This window comes from Coffea arabica, chromosome 1c, assembly GCF_036785885.1.
Source record: "Coffea arabica cultivar ET-39 chromosome 1c, Coffea Arabica ET-39 HiFi, whole genome shotgun sequence".
Lineage (NCBI taxonomy): Eukaryota > Viridiplantae > Streptophyta > Magnoliopsida > Gentianales > Rubiaceae > Coffea > Coffea arabica.
In genome coordinates, this window is record NC_092310.1 from 48720926 (window position 1) to 48742338 (window position 21413).

The following is a 21413-nucleotide window of genomic DNA, read 5'->3' on the forward strand; positions in this document are numbered from 1 at the left end:
CATCTTGTTTCTTACTCTCTACCACCTTTCCCAGCAGACCGTAAAGGGACACAGGGCCCGAATGGTTGTCAGGAAAATTGTTCGGGCCAATTTTGTGCAAAATGCTCAAGATGGAATTTATTTTACACACGGTATAATTCACTTTGCATAACGTGTAACTATGCAACAAAATTTTATGCAACAAAATTTTGTGGGTCTTACATATAGTGTGAAAAACAAAGTATAAGATGCAATTTGAACTTTATATTTTTTTTGGCCATGAACTTTCAGGAATGTTGCTTCTTGCCTCTCCTCCGACGGTAAAGGCACCATTACCCCAGCCGTCCATTCAAAGTAGCAGTCATGATACTCGGCTAAAAGCACAGGATAACACAAAATATGTCCAAGATGGACATGGGTGAGAGGCAGGGCGGTTGCCAGTTCAACTGCCCCTGAACAATGTAATTTTTTTTTTTACATTTTGTAATTTTATGTAAATTTCTTGTACATCCTTATAATAGAGATGTGATATTCTGTTACAATTTATGTGAGTTTCATATGTAATAATCCATCTCTGTTGTTAAGTTTTACAAATAATTCACGTTGAGTTACACCTTGTTTGAAAAATGTTACATCGTTCCGAACAATTACTATTGACAACCGTCCAGGCCCCGCGTCCGATGCACATACCATCACTGCCATGGCCTGTCTCCCATGACACATCACACGAGTAAGCATCAATTGTAGGCTCCTGCTTTCCAGTAACGCTAATACGAAACATGGTTTATTCCATACAACTCATTAGGTGAAATTTATATCATGTCAAACAAAGTCCACGTATACTTAAGATGTAAGCATAACCATTCGGCACAAATTTATCAAATAGTAAATTCATTCATAACACATTTCAAATAGTACATTCCTTCAAAACAGATTTCAACATATACATGCAATACAGCAACCGAAGAAAAGGGAAAACAGAGTACATCATTCTAAGCAATGCCATACAGTAGATTTTCACACTCGTGTGGTTAATCTTTCATGCTAAACAGATCATCCCTCATAATCTCCATCTGACCATGACAAAGTATCCTCAATTTCTTCTGAGATAAGGATTTTCAGATACTTATTTCCATAGTCTATCTGTTGTTTCTGAATATCTCGAACTACATCTCCGGCAGAGTATAGACATCGATGCACCGCAATCAATTGAAGAGTTAAGGTTTCCCATAAACAGGAAGGGAGCTCTTCCAACTCCTTGCAACCTTCCAAAACCAATTTCTCAAGACTGGGAAAATGAAGTCCTGAGCCTCTCCACGTGACCATGCTCAAGTCTTCCAATTTCAAGAACTTGAGCTCAGGGAAGAATTCCTCTTCGTCCATGCCTTCCATGTCCCATTCGTTTGCTCCATCAGCTTGTCGGAGTAATTTGAGAACCTGAAGATTTGGAAGCTTTGCTATTGTGGCAATAGTTCTAAATGAAAAGTCCTCCACAGTCAGCTTTTTAATATTCAAGGGAAGATGGAATTCAATTAGATGGGAAGCCACTTTACCTAGAACCAGCTTTAGTGATTCTAGTTGACTTAGAGAGTCCATTGCCACAATCATGTTGCTGTCATCAGAAGATTCTTCTGATTGCTGGAGACAGCATTTTAGTTCACGGATATTTGGAAACTTTCCCATCACCTTTTCCATGCTTTGCCCCACATAAAGCTTTACAGTGGAAAAAGTATCTAAACTGTATAAAATGGAGGAATATTCAATGTTGTCATTGGCCAACCTAAGATCAATCAAAGCTCCACATACATGTAGATGCCTCAATTTCTGCATTTTCATCAAAGTATCCAGAAATAACAAAAGACCAACATCAGAATAGTATGTTGTCACAAAAAGAGTTTCCAATTTTGAGAGTTTTTCTAGTGATGATGGAATGTTGTCCTTGAACCAACCTAGAACTGCCAAATACCTCAGCTCCACTAGCAAGCTCAATTCAGTCGGGAAAGCAGAACCTAGACTAATCTGTCCTAGATCCAACACTCTAAGAAGTTTCAAGTGAAAAATGAAGGACAAATGGTCTAACACTTCATGGCTCCCACCACCACGAGAAGAATATAGTAGAGAGCGCATGCGGGGACAAAATATCCTTGATTTCACAAAATGCTTTGGTTGGGAGTAAATGGATAACCGACATAGGTTGTATGGCTCCTCAACTTTATGAAGCACATCATACCCTCGCATAAACTGTAGAAAATTTTGATCTTTGGCTTTTCTCAGACAAAACACATGCAACAAATCATGAATGCGGCATGTCTTGACACCACCAATGGATCTTTGTTGCCCCACCATAACCAAACTTCTATTTATTAGAGCCATTATATAACCTTCTGCTATTTTCTCTAGGTTCTCTGACTCACTCTTCTTCACAAATCCTTCAGCGATCCACAAGAATATCAACCTTTGGACAGAAATTTCTTGATCTTCGCTAAATGCTGCAAAGTAAATAAGACATGGCTTCAAATGTTCAGGTAGATGTATGTAACTGAGCTCTAATATACTCTTGCATTGTTCTGTGGCACCAATCTTCTTGTTTGAATTCAGCCTTTCTGCGACTTCTTCCCAACCAACTTGATCTAGAGTCAAAAGAATACCAGATATGATAACAATTGACAGAGGCAGTCCATTACAGTGTTTTGCTATTTGTCTGGCAAGAACATTTAGTTCTGGAGGATAGCCTTCTTCTCTAGTTAACAATCTCTTCTGTAGTAACTCCCAGCTTTCTTCTTCATCAAGTGGCCTAAGATAGTGAGGTTTACCAATAATCCCATGATGTCGACTAGTTAAAAGAATTCTGCTTCCATTGGTGTCATCTGGAAACGATATTTTCAAAGCATTCCATGCCTCGATGTCCCAAATGTCATCCAAAACTATGAGATACTTCTGTTTCCTCAAGTGGTTACACAATTTGTGAGCCAAATCATCTTCATTCATCTCAGAATATTGAGCCTTTGGGTCAATGCAAGACAACATCCCAAGCAACAAATCCTTCTTGCAATATGTTTGAGAAATACAACACCATGCAAGAATATGGAAATGCGATGTAACTGAAGGATGATGGTAAACTTTTTGTGCCAGAAAAGTCTTACCTAGCCCAGGCATGCCCACAATGGAAATGACGTCCAACTGCATTGATCCTCCAATAAGTTGATCAATAATTGCTTGCTCTTGATCCTTCAGATCTACTACAGCTTTATTCATTGTTGAGATGCTAGCCTGTGATGACACCTGGAGGCATGTTCCACTCAACATGCTCATTTCTGTTTCCAAAGAATTACACAGAATGAAATATCATTAACAAAACCTGGACTGCTATTAATATGATCTTATCAACTATTGTGAGATATTACCTTGAGATGACGCATTTCTCAAATGCTTGGTAGGTGTCTGGGCTTTGATGACGTTCTCATTGCCATCAACCACCAACGTCTTAGCTTTAAGAAGCTGAATTTCTGATGTGACATTATCAAATAACAACAAAGCATAAAATGATATATCTCCAACTCTTAGGGAGTCAATAACAAAATCTGCCTTGTATGCCATTTCCATAACACGGCTCCTAAGAGTTTGGAGCTCTTCATGGTGATTGCATTGCACCCCGTTTTTTGCCAAGAATGATCTTAAGAATAAAAGATCATCTTGCATTGTTTGAAGTTGGAGCTGTTTGTTCTGAACGTACTGCTCCAAATTATTTTCCAAGAATAATCTTAAGAATAACAGATCTTCTTGTGCTCTTTGGGGCTGGAGCTTTTTGCCCTTGTTGTGCTGCTCCATAACACTCTCCCCAGATCGACTATATACTTCTAGATGCCCCGTGGGATGGTCCATAGTCTTCTTCAAGTATGATCTTAAGAAATCAGCTCTATCCTTTGCAAAGGAATATACGGGATCAACTTTACATCTTGCCAGTTCTTTCAATTTTTCTAGGAGAAGATCAATAATCCCCAGCACAGTGGTTGTAGTGAAGTTAAACCTCACCCCTACAGGATGATTTTCCTTTACTTCTGCCTGAATAACCCTAATTCTCTCGAGTAAACAAAAGAGCTTAACATCTATCTCCTCAGCCAAAGCTTCTTGGATGTTGTTCTGATAAAGTGAGAAAATTACAACTCCAGCATCATTCACCACAGCACCAATATGATCCTTGAATCTCCCAGGCAGCCCATCATTCATCTCTTGCTGCGTTTTGAGAATGTTTCTCAAGTATTGGAGTCCCTCATATAGCATCCGCATCTGATGTTTCAGAGATACCATGAAATTGGTAGGACAATTTAGTAGCAACTCCCAAAGATTACCTAGGAGAGAATCTACAAAATCCCCCATGATAAACATATCCGTCTTGGTAGACAGAGACAATGATGATGATTCAGATTCCAAGACATGAATATAAGCCAAACGGACTTGCTGATCAACAGGCTTGATCTTCTCTACTGATTCCAAAACCTCTACTTGCATTCCATCAAACACTTGATTATCATCTCTGAAAAACCAACAAACATAACAAAGATGTGCTGCGGATAGGGCCAAGACTCCACAATGCTGCATAAGTTCGCATTCATGCTTGCTTTGCAACCTGGCAAAGAGAATGAAATTTCTAAGAAATAGTAGCTTCTCATGAAGGGGTTCAAAAAGTTTTTCAAGTTTTGAGTCATAGGATTCACCCCAAACAAGAATGTCCGCAAGATTCTCTAGCAAGGATTGGAAGAATTCCATGAATTCATCTCCTGAAGTAGAACTGGATTCCAATAAGCGATCCAAGATAGAGGGATATGATTTACGTCCCGATTCATACCAGCAAACATCCCCTGGCACAAAGCCTCTTAAATTGCGCTGGATTCTAGACAGAGAAACCGATTGTAACAAGGAATCTGACATCTCGACATACAAATCATTGATTTGTTGCCGAAAATCCTTTAGAGTCTCTCGAAAATCAGAGGCAGCTCTCACCAAGTCACCAGGGGGCAACCCATCGTCTTCTAATCCAAGAATAAGAGAGTAAAACTGATGTGTCTTCTCAAAAACAGAAAATTTTAGGCTATATTGGGAGTGTGTCAATTCCATAGGACACAGAAGAAATGTTTTGACGAGCCTTAACTCCACCTTCAACTTATTGAAACCACGGTCATCCTGGCATATATCACCCTCATGCACCATGTACGAGTGTGGAAGTGACCTTAACAAGTCAACTCTCTCCTTTGCAAAATAAATTGGATCAACTTTACAGCTTGCTAGTTCCTTCACCTTTTCTAGTATAAGATCTACAAGCCCCACCTCATTCGTTGTAGTAAAGTTAAACCTTAGTGGCACAGGAAATTCATGCTCAGCTTTTTCCTTGTAACGCATAATTTCCTTCAGTAAAGAAGACATCTTTACATCTAGTGCCTCGGCCAAAGCTTCTTGAATTTGGTTCTGATAAAGAGAGAAAATAACAACCCCAGCATCACAGACTATACCTCCCAGATGACGCAAGGTGATCCAATTGTGTAGCCCATCATATGCATGACTCTGCTTCTTGAGTATGATTCTCAAGAATCGGAGTCCTTCATAGAGTATTCGCATTTGATGCTTGAGAGATACCGTGAACCAGGCAGCAGGATTTAGTATTAACTCTGTAAGATTACCTCCCAGAGAATGTAAAAAATTCCACAAGATAGACGCTTTCGTCTTGGTGAACAGATTGAGTGATGATGTAGCAGATTTTAAGACCTCGATATAAGCCAAACGGGTCCTGTCATTAACTGGGTTCATCTTCTCGATTGTATCAGAAATCTCTGAATGCATTTTATCGAACACCTTATCGTCATCTCTGGAAAACCAACAAATACAACACAGGCGAGCTGCAGATAGGGCGACAACTCCATAATGTTCCATGAGTTTGCGCTCGGGCTTGCCCTGGGACCTGACAAAGACAACGAAATCTCTAAGGAAAACAAACTTCTTATGGAGGGGGTTTAACAGTTGTTCAAGCGCTGAATCACAGGCTCTACCCCACCAGAGAATATCCACAAGACTGTCTTGCAATGAGTCCAAGAATATCATCAATTCATCATCCGGAGGAGCACCGGATCGCAATAAGAAATCCAACAATTCCACGTACACTTCACTGATCTGTTGACTGAACTTCTTCAGAATTTCTCGAAAAGTAGAGGCTGGTCCAGCCAAGTCTCTGGTGAGCAATCCATCATTCTCTAATCTAACAAGAAGAGAGTAAAACTGCTGCCCATTTTCATGAACAGAATCTTCCACGCTACTGCAAGAATATCCCAGTTTCCTCGCACACAGAAGGAATGTTTTCACTAGCCTTAGCTCCACCATCAGCTTGTTCAGACCATGGTCATCCTTGCGGCAATCAACCTGGAGCACCCGAAACTTGAGCTTATCCAAGATTGCATCAGTGCAAGTCATCCAGTCCATCTGCTCTCCTCTATCATTATTCTCAGGTTTCTCTCTCATTCCTTTATCAGATTTCTTCTGATGCCGGAAGTAACTAGTGATTCTTTTCATCTCTACCTCTCGGCAATCTTGCTTGTAAGTTTTCAGATTTGTTCTCCCCTGTAGTCTGGTTTTCAACTTCTGCTTCTGTTTTATGCTAAGTTTGCGAGTAGAAAGGAAAAGAAGAGAAAAGTTAAATTGCTAGAGAAAAGAAATGAAGAGAAAGTAATATTTGAAGAGACCGTTTGGGAGTTTTGGAAAGAAGAGGGAATGTTTTTGGACATAAAAATTTATTCCACAGCTTTTTAAGGATATATTGGACATTTTGTAAAAAACAAACAAGCTTCTAGCGATTTTCTCTCGTTTTGGTGCACCAAATTAGATGGAAGGGAAATTTTTTTAACTGTAGTACTATTTTCGTCCCTCTAAATCCGTTCATTTACATTCTTTTCTACCCCACTTAAAACTCACAAATGATGGAAAATTCATCAGTTCTCCTCTCTTTTCTTTTTTGCCCAAATCTCAACTCCTCAAGAGCAATGTGGTCATTTACGAAGAATTGAGTTGTAGTGAACTATCCCAGAATGGTTGATTTATGCATTTAGACAAAATGTAAAATCATTTCTTCGAAATTAGTTTGTAGAGTTCACACATGGTGTTTTAATTCATGGACATCTTATAATTTAAGTAGTACATTTTTTTGGATTAATTAAAGTCATTAACTTTTCGAGAATGGCAACCTTTCCAACCCTTAATTTATTTACAAATGGAGTAGATATATGCTTCTTGCATTTTGTACGGGTTATTGATATTTAAACTTTCTTTTCTACTCCACTTAAAGCTCACAAATGATAGAAAACTCAGATTGTGTTTGGATTGCATTTTCCGTCATTTTTCATGGAAAAATTACTGTAGTGATTTGATATATGTGAGGGAAAAAGGTGATAGGGAAATGTGATCATGGAAAACGATAATATTTTCCGACGGAAACAAGCAATCCAAACAAGGCCTGTTTTCCTTTCTTTTCTGTTCTGCCTAAATCTCAACTCCATCGGGGTAACATGGTCGGTCATTTATGAAAAGAACTGAGTTGTAGTGAACTATCCCGAAATAGTTGATTTCATGCATTTAGACAAAATGTAAAATCATTTTTTTGGAACGTAAAATCATTTCTTTGGAATTATTTTATAGAGTTCACACATGGTGTTTAAATTCATGCACGTCTCATGATTTTAACTGTACACAAACTGTACAATTTTTTTTGCCCCCTCTATTTCGTTTGTTCTCTCATATTCTATAGAATCAAATTTCATAGTTAGATTGATGTTTGCCAATCTTCATTTGAAACCCCTAGGGGTTAATTTTTTCACTTGGAACAATTTTGTTAAATTGGTTGAACTTGTTTTACATGAGTGTGATGCCGATGTTTGTGTAAGATGTCCATTTGAAGCTTCATGCATTGGTAGAGTAGCATGTGTCCACGTCTGAAAGAGTTTTTGTGTTTTTAATTATGCAAATTTACATTCTCTCCCTTAAATTTGCTTGTGAATTTTTTTACCTCAAAAACACTCCAAATACATCTACCAAAAATTCAAAAAAAAAAAAAAAGACTATAAAAAAATCACCCCCCCCCCATCCCCATCCTTTCTTCCTCCACCACCACCCCCTACCTCCCGTCACCCTTCCTTTCCCCCCTTCCTCTCTCCACCTTCCCCCAACCACCTCCATCAATATAATAAAGGCGTAGTATAGCCCAACCACTTCCACCCCCACCCCCGGCCCCGCCCCAACACCCACACTGGGCCACACACAAAACCCAAAATAAACATCATCAAATTTGGAGTCATGCCAACTTGCCTGAGGGTCAACTATAAGTAGGAAATGCATGACAGTTGATGATGATTTGTAAAACATGCTTTACTTTATATAAGCACAAATCAATAATGAATTTTTTTTTTTTGCTATCTATTACCAGATAGCTATTGAAAAATTGCAAATTAAGGAAGCTTGCTATGAAAACCTTGAAATGTGAAAAACGTATAATTTGCGTGTACTTCTCGTAATCATTCATTTTAAACTGAATATTACCCTTTAACGAAAATCCTAAGTATGGACAGCTTTCGATTTTTCTAATAGGCTTCCACATCCACTGACTCGAGAACCTATGCCGTAAAGGCTATCTTTTCTTTTCTAACTGAAAATGGAATAAGCAAAAACGAACAAAAAAGAAGTTAAAATAAGAAAGCGATTTATTCATTAAACATTATTGACGTAGAAAGCATCTTATGTTTAATTAAGAGACAAAAAAAAAAAAAACACAATGGTCACCATCATTACCATAAAATATTACCCATTTGTTGTGGTGATAAAATTGAGGAATGAGGATGAAGTTTTTTGGTTGAAACGTTAAGCCTAAGAGTTGACAATCCTTTATTTTTTGTCCGTCCAAATTGACAACCACTAGTTAATTCAAAAAAAAAAAAAAAACACTAGTTAATCCATTGGCTAAGATGCTCTCAATTACTTAATGCTGGTGTTAACGCGTGAAAATTTCTCATATGATTCTCCGCGTTTGCATTATTCTTTATTGACAAACAATTATCTGTTCACATTATAAACACGTTTTATATTACCTTTTCCTTTTAATTTTTCAATCATCTTTTTATTTTATCACACATTACATTACAAAAAAAAAATTTACAGTATTATTCTAAAAGAAATTTCCAAATAATACTAAGGGTTTGTTTGATAACATAAAAAAGTGCTGAATCTGAATTTTTTCAGACATTCAGATGTTTTGAGTGTTTGATAAATGAAAATCCATTTGCTGAATTTGTGTGTATTTTTTTCAGCACAAGAATCCTAACTGAATGCTTAATTCTGATAAGAATCAATAGAATTATTTCAATTACCTTATCTTATCTACCAAATCTACCCTTGTTTGTTAATTATGTTCAAAATTTTTATCTAATTAAACAATCTAATATTCTCTATCTAATGATTTTCTATTTCTTTTTTCTCCCTTTTGAATGATTTTCACATCTTCTCCGTACTTCTCATATAATATATTTCATCTTTTATATTAATTTGATTTAAAAATAAATATTGTCATTTTCATACCTAAGATTTTTAGCTAATTAAATCATAGGTTCTATTTCTTTTTTGGATGAAAAGATATAAGGGCAAATTTGTCAAATTTAACTTATTAAGCATTCAGTTATAAATGTTTATCAAACAATATAAATAAGTTTATCATTAAAATTCAGACATTCATATATTTCTTTTCAGTGCTTAAAATTCAGCAAATTAATTGTTTCAATATTCAAATTTCAGACTTCAGAATTCAGATTCAGTTTTATCAAACGGAACTTAAGTAATTCTCTGGCCAAGCGCTCCTAATGAAGGGGTAAATGTACAAGAAACAATCTTGATCTGAAAAAGAGAGTAATTCAAAACCTTAAAATGTGTTGATATATAATTCCCAGAGAAAAGCATCTTCCACCCTATTTTTTCATCAAAATATTCTATTCATATTTATTGAATTGAACTAGATCAAATTCCAATCCCATATATGACCCCAAAATGTGCTTCATCTTAAAAAATGGAAAACAAAATCTTTTAGCTTAGGATGCAGAGTGTAAACATCTAGCACAAAGTGCAGTATATCCATCATTGACATTTTCATAATCAATTTTATAAAGTAAGATATTCATTTGATATTGATACAGTGCAACATATACATGCAATACAACGAAAAATATTACACCATTCTCAGCAAAACCATACAGAAGATAGTAGCACTTGAAGCCGGTGATGTTTACCCTCACCATCCATCTGAATCTCCATCTGACTCCTCAATTTCTTCTGAGATAAGGATTTTCAGATCCTGATTTCCATAGTCTATCTGCTGTTGCTTAATCTCTCGAACTAAATCCCCGGCAGAAAAGAGGCATCCACGCAACTCAATGAATTGAAGAGTCAAAGTTTCCTGTAAACAAGAAGGGAGCTCTTCCAACTCTGCACAACCTTCCATTATTAATCTCTCAAGACTGGGAAAGTGATCTCCTGATCCCAACCACTTGACAATGCTCAAATCTTTCAATTTCAAGAACTTAAGTGCTGGGAAGAATTCTTCTTCTTCCATGCCTTCCATGTCCCACTCCTTTACCCCATCAGCTTGTCGGACTAATTTAAGAGCCTCGAGATTTGGTAGCTTTCTGATTGCGGACATTATGCTCCATGAGAAGTCCTCCAGCGTCAGCTTCTTAAGATTCGAGGGCAGATGATACTCGATGGGATGCGCAGTCACTTTACCCAGAAGCAGCTTTAGTGATTCTAGTTGACTCAGAAAACCCATTGCCACGACCATGTTGCTGTCACTAGTGGATTCTTCTGATGGTGATGGCAAGAGACAGCATTTTAGCTTGCGGATATTTGGAAACTTCATAATCGTCTTTTCCAAGCTTTTCCCCAGATAAAGCTTTAAAGTGGAAAAGGTATCTAAACTGCATAATCTGGAGGAGCAATGAGTGTCGTCATTGGCCAACCTAAGATCGGTCAAAGCACCACGTACATGTAGATGCCTCAATTTCTGCATTTTCACTAAAGTATCTTGCAGCAAAGAGAGACCAACACCAGAATCATGTGTTGTCACTAAAAAAGTCTCCAAATTTGAGAGTCTTTCTAGTGAGGATGGAATGTCGCCCTTGAGCCAACCTAGAATTGCCAAGAACCTCAGCTGGACGAGCAAGCTTATTTCACTCGGGAAAGCAGTACCTAGACTAATTTGTCCCAAATCCAAGACTCTTAGAAGTTTTAGGTGAAAAACGAAGGATAAAAGGTACAACACTTCACGGCTCCCAACCCCACGAGAAGCATGTAGTAGAGAGCGTATACGGGGACAAAATATGCTTGATTTCACAAAATGCTTTGGTTGAGACTGAACGGATAGTCGACGCAGGTGCTGTGACTCATCAAGTTTGAGAAATCCATCGTAACTGACAGGTCGTCAGCCTGTGCAATAATAAAATTAAACCTAATTGCCAGTTAAAAAGACCAAAACCCAATTCCAAGTACTGGAGCAGGGACTCTAGGTGTGCAATGGGTTACTTGATTCACCCTATTCCCGAAGAATTTGCTTGATCCGATATACCCGAATGGGTTGGTTATTCCTTTTCACAAATGATTATGAATTTGTAGACAGGGCAAGTAGGGTCGTATCCACAGAGACTGGGTATATTTGTTTCTCAAGAAATCCAAAGTAACACAGGGGGGTGATTTTGTAGAAACGACGATAATTAAATAAATTCAAATGAGAAAGTAAAAATAAACAACTAACTAGAAACTAAACCACAATTCACTGAACTCAGGATAACAATAATTAGAGGCCTAAATTAATTAAAACAAGGAAACAATCAAAAATAAAATCAAGTAGGCAGTTAAAAATCAAATGACAATTCACTAAAATTAAAGCAATATTAATTAAAGATCTAGCCAAGGAATAACTTCAGCAATGGTTCACCTAATTGGTCATCGATGCAAAGCAATCCCAATTATTTACCAATAAATAGGTTATAACTGCCAAACAAACGATGGCAGCCAACCCCTCCTTACTGCGTCGGTGATCAAGGTACGCCCGTTAATCACTGCTCTAATTGAGAAATAATCCTAGGTACGCCCGTAGAATTTAATTCCCCAACTGCCTTACGTATTAGAGGAGCCCTATTCTAACCAAATAACACACTACCAGGGTTATTTTAGGTTAGCCCGCGTATCCCCCTGACACGAATCTAATCGAGCCAGTTGTCACTATTTTGAGGTAATTAAACAATTACGGATTTAATACCCCAACTGACAATAGATTACCAAATCAATTAATTATCCGGATTCAAGACAATCAATTAATTAAATAACCATAAGCATAGTAATTAGGGAATACACGAATACCAAAAAAACAAAAGGGAAAGATTAAATTAAATCGATCTCACAATTTTTAGGTGAACCAGAGCCTTCGTTGCTCCTTGACTAGATTTGGAAGATTAGTTCATAATTGATGAACTAAACCCACAGGAAGTCGAAGTAGGAGGTGCGGCCATTGATTAGAAAATTGGGCAATCCAGCTCGTCCGAATATCGAATAGATAGGAAAGTTACAAAAGGCCATTCATGGCTTCTACTGCGTTCCAAGCACAAAAGAAAAGAAAAACTGCTAAAGCCGCTAAAGAAGAAAAGTCAAAGTTCAGAAGCTAACAAAAAGCTTGCTTCTCTCCTCCGTGAGTTTCTAAAGCTCCAAGTAAAATCAAGGGAAAAGTCAACAAAAATGGCTAAGCTCCTCAGCTTCTTTTCATGCGTCCGGAAGAGCCCCCCTTTTTCTCTGCCTTCCTCCTCTCTTTAATTGCGGCGGGACCTGCCCAGAAGCCAACCCTCCAGTCGTCCTCTCCTGCGGGAATTACCCAAAATGGGCCTCCTATCCTCTTTGCCAAAAATATCCCTGGAATAAGCTCTGTGGCTTGGACATCTTTTTTTTCGTCAAACTTGGCACTTGTTATCATATTTATATTCTACTCCCTGAAATAAACGTCAAATACTAAAAGTGAGTAGAATCCAGCAAATTAATCCACATCAAGTCAGGTAATAGGAGGAATTAATAATAAAATAAATGAACAAATTGCAACCTATCAATTCCCCCCACACCTAAACCATGCTTGTCCTCAAGCATAAGAAAAGTAAACGAACACCCAAAATTCGATGATGGCCATTGCCCAATCTCCTATATTGCCAAGACGTTCAAGAGAAAAACATATATCGAGCATTGGTGATTAAAATCCAAGAAGCCTCCCCCCGGTTAGCCCCTAAACTGCAAATTCCTCAACTTCCAGGTTAACTACTCTAAGAAAGGGGAAAGGCGCACAACATCTATCAGCTACTGGTCCAAATATTCACACAAGTCTCCATATTAAGTCCATAAACCGGCAAGCCTTCCCATTATTTTTTTTCTCCCCTTTGTTTGTTTGTTTGTTTTTTTCATTTTTTTTTTAGAGCAATAATAATTAACACCAAAGAGACTTAGTCGTTAGCCGTCGGGGCCTTTTGACGCGAACTCCAACATTTTTAGATGAAGGAGCCCGGTTACTCAGCTCCGACCGCTATACGACCACGTACTCATATAAGGTACCACCTTTTGACGCGAGAATCGACACTTTTAGGTGCCGATCCCCGGTTACTCGGTAGTAACTCATAGCGGAGCACAGTCCAGATTATTCACAGCCAAACAAAACCAAAAACACATGATAACAACACTAAGAACCCAAAAATAAGAACAGCTCGCCTCATTATTGCCAAACATAGAGAACTGGAGTCAATATTGGACCAGTTCACATTAAAATGCCAACAGTCATTCCCTATGCCTAGAGAAATTAACACAGAGATCGAAAGAGCCCATCAATCCGGTATTCACCAAGGGGATATCTCGGATCCAACCACATTAACCCGATACATTTTGTATTTTAAAAAAACTTGGCAAGAATAGACTTGGAGTCAATAAGTCCACATCTCAATTTCAGCATTCACATGAAAGGTAAGCACCAAGAAGAAAGAACGAAAGCGAGCAACTAGAAATAAAACTAGGCAAAACTACCAAAAACTAGAAACTCACAAACACTAGCACCCCCCCACACCTATAGGACACATTGTCCTCAATGTGACAAATAAAAACCAAAAGTGAAGTAAAAGTGAGAGGGGGATCAGCCAAACTTCCCTGAAACTGGGTCATAGTGGCGGGTGAGGTTGGACTGGGGGCGGGAAACCCGAGTGCTGCAGGAATGCCGCCAGATTCTGTGATATAGCCGCGACGTTGCTCTCGATGCTTACCATCCGGGCGTCCAAATTCTGAATCTGCGTCCTGATTTGGTGCCAATCTTCAGCCCCTGCTGGTGGAGGGGGCTGAGCGGAAGTCGACGGGCCCGGATCACCGCCAACTGGGGCCGAATAGGTGGAGGAAGAGCGAGGCGGGGCGCGGGGCGGTCCCGGGGGCACGAATCGGTAGTGGCCATCTACAAGCTCCAGAACCCCCATCTTCTCTAGCCGGTCAGCAGTGAGATAGTCCATGTCGCAGGCCAAGTGCAAATCGTGATCCTGTAGATTCAGAACGCCTAGCTGGACCGCCAAGTGCGTGATATACGACCCAAGAATCAACGGCTTGTTCTTCTTTGCCATGACGGTCTTGAACTGTGCCGCCAACCAACAACCCAAATTGACCTTGAACCCATTCTTCATACACCAAAGGAAGAAGAGTTCCGGCCGAGAGATAATACCGGAGCTGTCCTTTCTGCCCGAGTAGCTATATGCTAAAAGCCGCTGAACATACCGAGCACTCGGGTCCTCTAGAAAGGAGCTCCGAGACCGAGAGGGATCGTAGCGTTTCATGTCCACAGACATGTCCTCCCACACCTCACGGTAGCCGGTAAGGAAAGGTTCTACAAAATCGCAGGCACTCTCACCGTACTCCCTAGTCTCCGCATAACCCCGAGTGATGAAACCGAAAGCCAAATTGAACTCGGTGATAGAGAAATTGAATTCGTGGCCCATGAGCCGGAAGTGAATGACATCGGGAGTCGCAACAGTATACCTAGTCGGTAAGTCAAACTCAAAAGTGGCGTAAAACTCTCTAGTCAACTCGACAAAGGCTGGCTGGAAGATATCAAGATAGGGGCGCCATCCAATGGCGGTGTACATACGCTCAACCTCCCCTTGGATCCCCAGAAAAACCATAGTAATGTGGTCCGCGCATTTGCACGGAATGATACGCCGCTCACAGGCTTGAGCATAGCGCCGCTGATCGGCGGCTCTAGTGAATTCCAAATGCCCTCCCAAGTGAGTGGCGGAAACCACGTGGGCACCTCTACTCCTACCTAATCGAGTTCGGACACCGGGAGCAGTAGGTTGATTGATAGGGGTATTGACTGGAATGGAAGGTTGAGGTGAGGATTGAGAGGTTCTAGGGGTCCTAGACCTAGAGGTGGATCTTGGTCTCACCATGGCACCCGACAGTCAGTTCTAAGCAACCGAAACTCCAACAGGTATGGAATCCAGCAAAGGCAACCAACAAAGGAAACTCAGCAGACCAAGATCAGCAATTCAACAAGTAATTAAACTGAATATTACCAATCTCAACGAGTAGAGCACGCGGCCAGTCTCTCTAATTCACAGTCAGTTGCAGAATCAAATAGCCCAAATTTCAACAAGCACAACACTAGCCGAGATACCTTTCAATTAGCAACAGACAATCGGCAAATTGGCAATTAAGCACTGGCTCCAGTCGGCCAGATAAGGTCCTAACTCCAAACTGGCAATTGTAACACGACAATGTAGAGATTTGACAATCAAACCAAGCGCCAAAGTTACCCAATTCAACAGGCAATAGTAGGACCAATTAACTCGGCTAAATAAAAAAAAAATGAAAAAAACAAACAAACAAACAAAGGGGAGAGAATAAATAATGGGAAGGCTTGCCGGTTTATGGACTTAATATGGAGACTTGTGTGAATATTTGGACCAGTAGCTGATAGATGTTGTGCGCCTTTCCCCTTTCTTAGAGTAGTTAACCTGGAAGTTGAGGAATTTGCAGTTTAGGGGCTAACCGGGGGGAGGCTTCTTGGATTTTAATCACCAATGCTCGATATATGTTTTTCTCTTGAACGTCTTGGCAATATAGGAGATTGGGCAATGGCCATCATCGAATTTTGGGTGTTCGTTTACTTTTCTTATTCTTGAGGACAAGCATGGTTTAGGTGTGGGGGGAATTGATAGGTTGCAATTTGTTCATTTATTTTATTATTAATTCCTCCTATTACCTGACTTGATGTGGATTAATTTGCTGGATTCTACTAACTTTTAGTATTTGACGTTTATTTCAGGGAGTAGAATATAAATATGATAACAAGTGCCAAGTTTGACGAAAAAAAAGATGTCCAAGCCACAGAGCTTATTCCAGGGATATTTTTGGCAAAGAGGATAGGAGGCCCATTTTGGGTAATTCCCGCAGGAGAGGACGACTGGAGGGTTGGCTTCTGGGCAGGTCCCGCCGCAATTAAAGAGAGGAGGAAGGCAGAGAAAAAGGGGGGCTCTTCCGGACGCATGAAAAGAAGCTGAGGAGCTTAGCCATTTTTGTTGACTTTTCCCTTGATTTTACTTGGAGCTTTAGAAACTCACGGAGGAGAGAAGCAAGCTTTTTGTTAGCTTCTGAACTTTGACTTTTCTTCTTTAGCGGCTTTAGCAGTTTTTCTTTTCTTTTGTGCTTGGAACGCAGTAGAAGCCATGAATGGCCTTTTGTAACTTTCCTATCTATTCGATATTCGGACGAGCTGGATTGCCCAATTTTCTAATCAATGGCCGCACCTCCTACTTCGACTTCCTGTGGGTTTAGTTCATCAATTATGAACTAATCTTCCAAATCTAGTCAAGGAGCAACGAAGGCTCTGGTTCACCTAAAAATTGTGAGATCGATTTAATTTAATCTTTCCCTTTTGTTTTTTTGGTATTCGTGTATTCCCTAATTACTATGCTTATGGTTATTTAATTAATTGATTGTCTTGAATCCGGATAATTAATTGATTTGGTAATCTATTGTCAGTTGGGGTATTAAATCCGTAATTGTTTAATTACCTCAAAATAGTGACAACTGGCTCGATTAGATTCGTGTCAGGGGGATACGCGGGCTAACCTAAAATAACCCTGGTAGTGTGTTATTTGGTTAGAATAGGGCTCCTCTAATACGTAAGGCAGTTGGGGAATTAAATTCTACGGGCGTACCTAGGATTATTTCTCAATTAGAGCAGTGATTAACGGGCGTACCTTGATCACCGACGCAGTAAGGAGGGGTTGGCTGCTATCGTTTGTTTGGCAGTTATAACCTATTTATTGGTAAATAATTGGGATTGCTTTGCATCGATGACCAATTAGGTGAACCATTGCTGAAGTTATTCCTTGGCTAGATCTTTAATTAATATTGCTTTAATTTTAGTGAATTGTCATTTGATTTTTAATTGCCTACTTGATTTTATTTTTGATTGTTTCCTTGTTTTAATTAATTTAGGCCTCTAATTATTGTTATCCTGAGTTCAGTGAATTGTGGTTTAGTTTCTAGTTAGTTGTTTATTTTTACTTTCTCATTTGAATTTATTTAATTATCGTCGTTTCTACAAAATCACCCCCCTGTGTTACTTTGGATTTCTTGAGAAACAAATATACCCAGTCTCTGTGGATACGACCCTACTTGCCCTGTCTACAAATTCATAATCATTTGTGAAAAGGAATAACCAACCCATTCGGGTATATCGGATCAAGCAAACTCTTCGGGAATAGGGTGAATCAAGTAACCCATTGCACACCTAGAGTCCCTGCTCCAGTACTTGGAATTGGGTTTTGGTCTTTTTAACTGGCAATTAGGTTTAATTTTATTATTGCACAGGCTGACGACCTGTCAATTTTTGATTGTTGTGGCCATTTGACTTGGTGGGGGGGTGCTAGTGTGAATCAGGTGTGGGGGGGTGCTAGTGTGAGAGGGGGTTGGTGGCGCGTGGCTGTGAGCAGGAGGCCGCGACTCTGGAGTTAGCGGCGGCGATGGAGCTCTGGTGGTGGCTGCGCTGCTTGGCGGCTGGGGATCTGGAGGTGTGCGCGATCCGCGGGGTGGCGGCGATGCGCGAGGGAGCTGGGCGGCGGCGATGTGATTCGGGCGACAGAGATGGAGCAGGGAAGCGGCGTGCGCAGGGGAGAAGCAGAGGAGAAGAAAGAAAGAAAAGAGAAAGAAAGAAAAGAGAAAGAAAGAAGAAGAAAGAAAGAAAAAGAAAGGAAAGAAAGAAAAGAAAAGAAGGAAAAGAAAGAGGAATATTTTTTTTTAGTTTATTATTATTATTATATATTTTTATGTTATTATTATTTTTTTTTATTTTTATTTTTTTTTTTAGAAAATTGAATAAATGAAATAATGATACTTTTTCTATATTTTTTTCATTTTTTTTTGTTTGAATCCTTACCTTTCCCGCGAACGTGACGCGGGCACGTCACGAGAGCAAGCTGACTTTCGGACGATTCTGATCGTGAGCGTCCTGCCCATCACCACGCGGGCACGTCAAGAGTGAAGGGCACCTATAAATCAGCAAAAACGAAAACTGAACCCCAAAATCAGTTGAATTCCAGGAAAGCACTTCTAAACTACTACACGAAATTGAACAACCAACTAAAAGGAACAATTGGGTTGTCTCCCAATGAGCGCTTTTCTTTAATGTCTTTGGCTAGACATGGTAAACTGTCACTGATTAGGACACGGTGGTGCGTCAAGCCTTATTGTCTCCACCTCTCTTCCTGAAAATCCTTCGTAATAATATTTGAGACGGTGTCCATTCACCACAAATTTGTTGTCTGTCTTAGTACTTCGGATCTCAACTGCACCATATGGAAAAACGTGAGTAACAATGAAAGGTCCAATCCAACGGGAACGTAGCTTACCTGGGAATAGCTTAAGCCTTGATTGGTATAGGAGGACCTTCTGACCAACTTCAAATGTTTTTCTTGAAATTTGTTGGTCATGAAATTCCCGGCTTTTCTTCTTATAAATCAAGGCGTTTTCGTATGCTTCGTTCCGGATTTCCTCTAATTCTTGCAAATCCAGCTTCCGTTGAACACCGGCCTCTTCTAGATTCATATTACATTGCTTTATCGCCCAAAAAGCCTTGTGCTCGAACTCCACTGGAAGGTGACACGGCTTCCCAAATACCAACCTGTACGGTGACATCCCTATAGGAGTCTTGTATGCCGTCCTATAGGCCCAGAGTGCGTCCTCCAACCTTTGGCTCCAATCTTTCCTATCAGGGCGCACCATTTTCTCTAAAATGGACTTGATCTCCCGATTCGACACCTCCGCTTGACCATTGGTCTGAGGGTGGTATGACGTTGAGACCCTGTGGAGTACACCATACTTGCGAAACAATGCTGCTATGGTTTTGTTGCAAAAGTGTGTTCCCCTATCACTGACAATAGCTCTAGGCATTCCAAATCGCACAAAAATATTAGACCTGATAAAATCTGCAACTACTTTCGAGTCATTAGTTCGAGTGGCCTTAGCCTCCACCCATTTAGACACATAATCAACTGCCAGCAAAATATATAAAAAACCAAATGAAGTAGGAAAAGGCCCCATGAAATCTATACCCCAAACATCAAAAATTTCAACAAAAATCAACGGGACTTGGGGCATTTGATCCCTACGGGCTATATTACCTACCCTTTGACAGCGATCACATGACTTACAAAACACATAGGCATCCTTAAACAATGAAAGCCAATAAAATCCACTTTCCAAAACCTTATGAGCAGTTCTCTTAGGTCCAAAATGACCTCCACAGGCAAAAGTATGACAAAAAGCTAAAATTGATTGAAATTCCACTTCACTTACACATCTCCGCATCACTTGATCTGCACACCTCTTCCATAGGTACGGGTCATCCCAGATAAAATACTTGGCATCGCTCTTCAATTTATCCCTCTTCGATTTCGGCCAACCTGCAGGAAAATTACCAGTTACCAAATAATTGACCAAATCCGCATACCAAGGCAACTGAGAATTTAAGGCAAATAGGTGTTCTTCAGGGAATGCATCCTTCAATGGCTCGCTATCCTCTTCAACTAGTATGCGACTCAAATGGTCCGCTACTAGATTTTCTGAGCCTTTTTTGTCCCTTATCTCCAAGTCAAATTCCTGTAGGAGCAGTATCCACCGTATGAGCCTCGGTTTTGCATCTTTCTTGGTCATCAGGTACCTTAATGCTGCATGATCAGAAAATACAATCACTTTAGCACCTAACAAGTATGACCTAAATTTTTCCAAAGCAAAAATAACTGCAAGAAGCTCCTTCTCAGTGGTGGAATAATTCAACTGGGCTCCATTCAAGGCCCGGGATGCGTAATAGATGACATGAGCCGCCTTTCCTACTCTTTGCCCCAGTACAGCCCCAACAGCATGATCACTGGCATCGCACATGATCTCAAATGGCAAATTCCAATCGGGGGGTTGGATGATTGGGGGTGAAGTCAGCAATTCCTTCAGCTTGTTAAAGGCTCTCTCACACTTATCATCAAACTCGAAGGCTACATCTTTTTGTAGGAGTTGGAACAACGGGGCTCCAATTTTTGAAAAATCCTTGATGAACCTTCGATAAAAACCTGCATGTCCAAGAAAAGAGCGCACCTCCCGCACACTCGCGGGGTAAGGTAATGCAGAAATAATGTCTATTTTAGCCTTGTCAACTTCTATGCCCTTAGACGATACAATATGACCCAGGACTATCCCGTGCTCAACCATAAAATGACATTTTTCCCAATTAAGCACAAGATTAGTCTCTATACACCTTATCAGGATTAATTTCAAGTTATCTAGACACGCATCAAAACTATCACCATACACACTGAAATCATCCATGAAAACTTCTATTATTTTCTCAACATACTCAGAAAAGATGCTTACCATACATCTTTGGAAAGTCGCAGGTGCATTGCACAACCCAAATGGCATTCGTCTGTAGGCAAAGGTCCCGAACGGGCACGTGAAGGTTATCTTCTCTTGATCCTCCGGGGCAATTGCTATCTGAAAGTATCCTGAAAATCCATCCAAAAAACAATAATAAGCCCTACCAGCTAAACGTTCAACCATCTGATCAATGAAAGGGAGAGGGAAATGGTCCTTTTTGGTGACGGCGTTTAGCCTACGGTAGTCTATACACTGCCTCCATCCCGTGGGTTTGCGTACTGGCACGAGCTCACCCGTTTGGTTGGCTTCTACCGTTACTCCTGCCTTCTTTGGGACTACCTGGATCGGACTCACCCAAGGGCTATCAGATATTGCAAAGATAATCCCCACATCTAGCAATTTTAGAATCTCTTTCTTTACAACTTCCA

The 21413-nt window shown here is 40.0% G+C and overlaps 1 protein-coding gene across 1 annotated transcript; it reads right to left on the minus strand.

Moving 5' to 3' along the window:
• Positions 1 to 853: 853 nt before the first annotated feature.
• LOC113725667 (late blight resistance protein R1-A-like) lies at positions 854 to 6679 on the minus strand. The gene is made up of 2 exons (XM_027248964.2): positions 3384 to 6679; positions 854 to 3293 (listed from the first exon to the last, which is right to left on the minus strand). Exons 1-2 carry the CDS (start codon positions 6535 to 6537, stop codon positions 1033 to 1035), a joined length of 5415 nt encoding a protein of 1804 aa, XP_027104765.2. The 5' UTR covers positions 6538 to 6679; the 3' UTR covers positions 854 to 1032.
• Between the last annotated feature and the right edge of the window lie 14734 nt (positions 6680 to 21413).

Coding starts and splice junctions, on each gene's coding strand:
- LOC113725667 (XM_027248964.2), bottom strand. CDS start 6,537: ATGAAAAGAATCACTAGTTACTTCCGGCATCAGAAGAAATCTGATAAA. Junction 3,294..3,383: donor GAGAAATGCGTCATCTCAAG/GTAATATCTCAC, acceptor CTTTGGAAACAG/AAATGAGCATGTTGAGTGGA.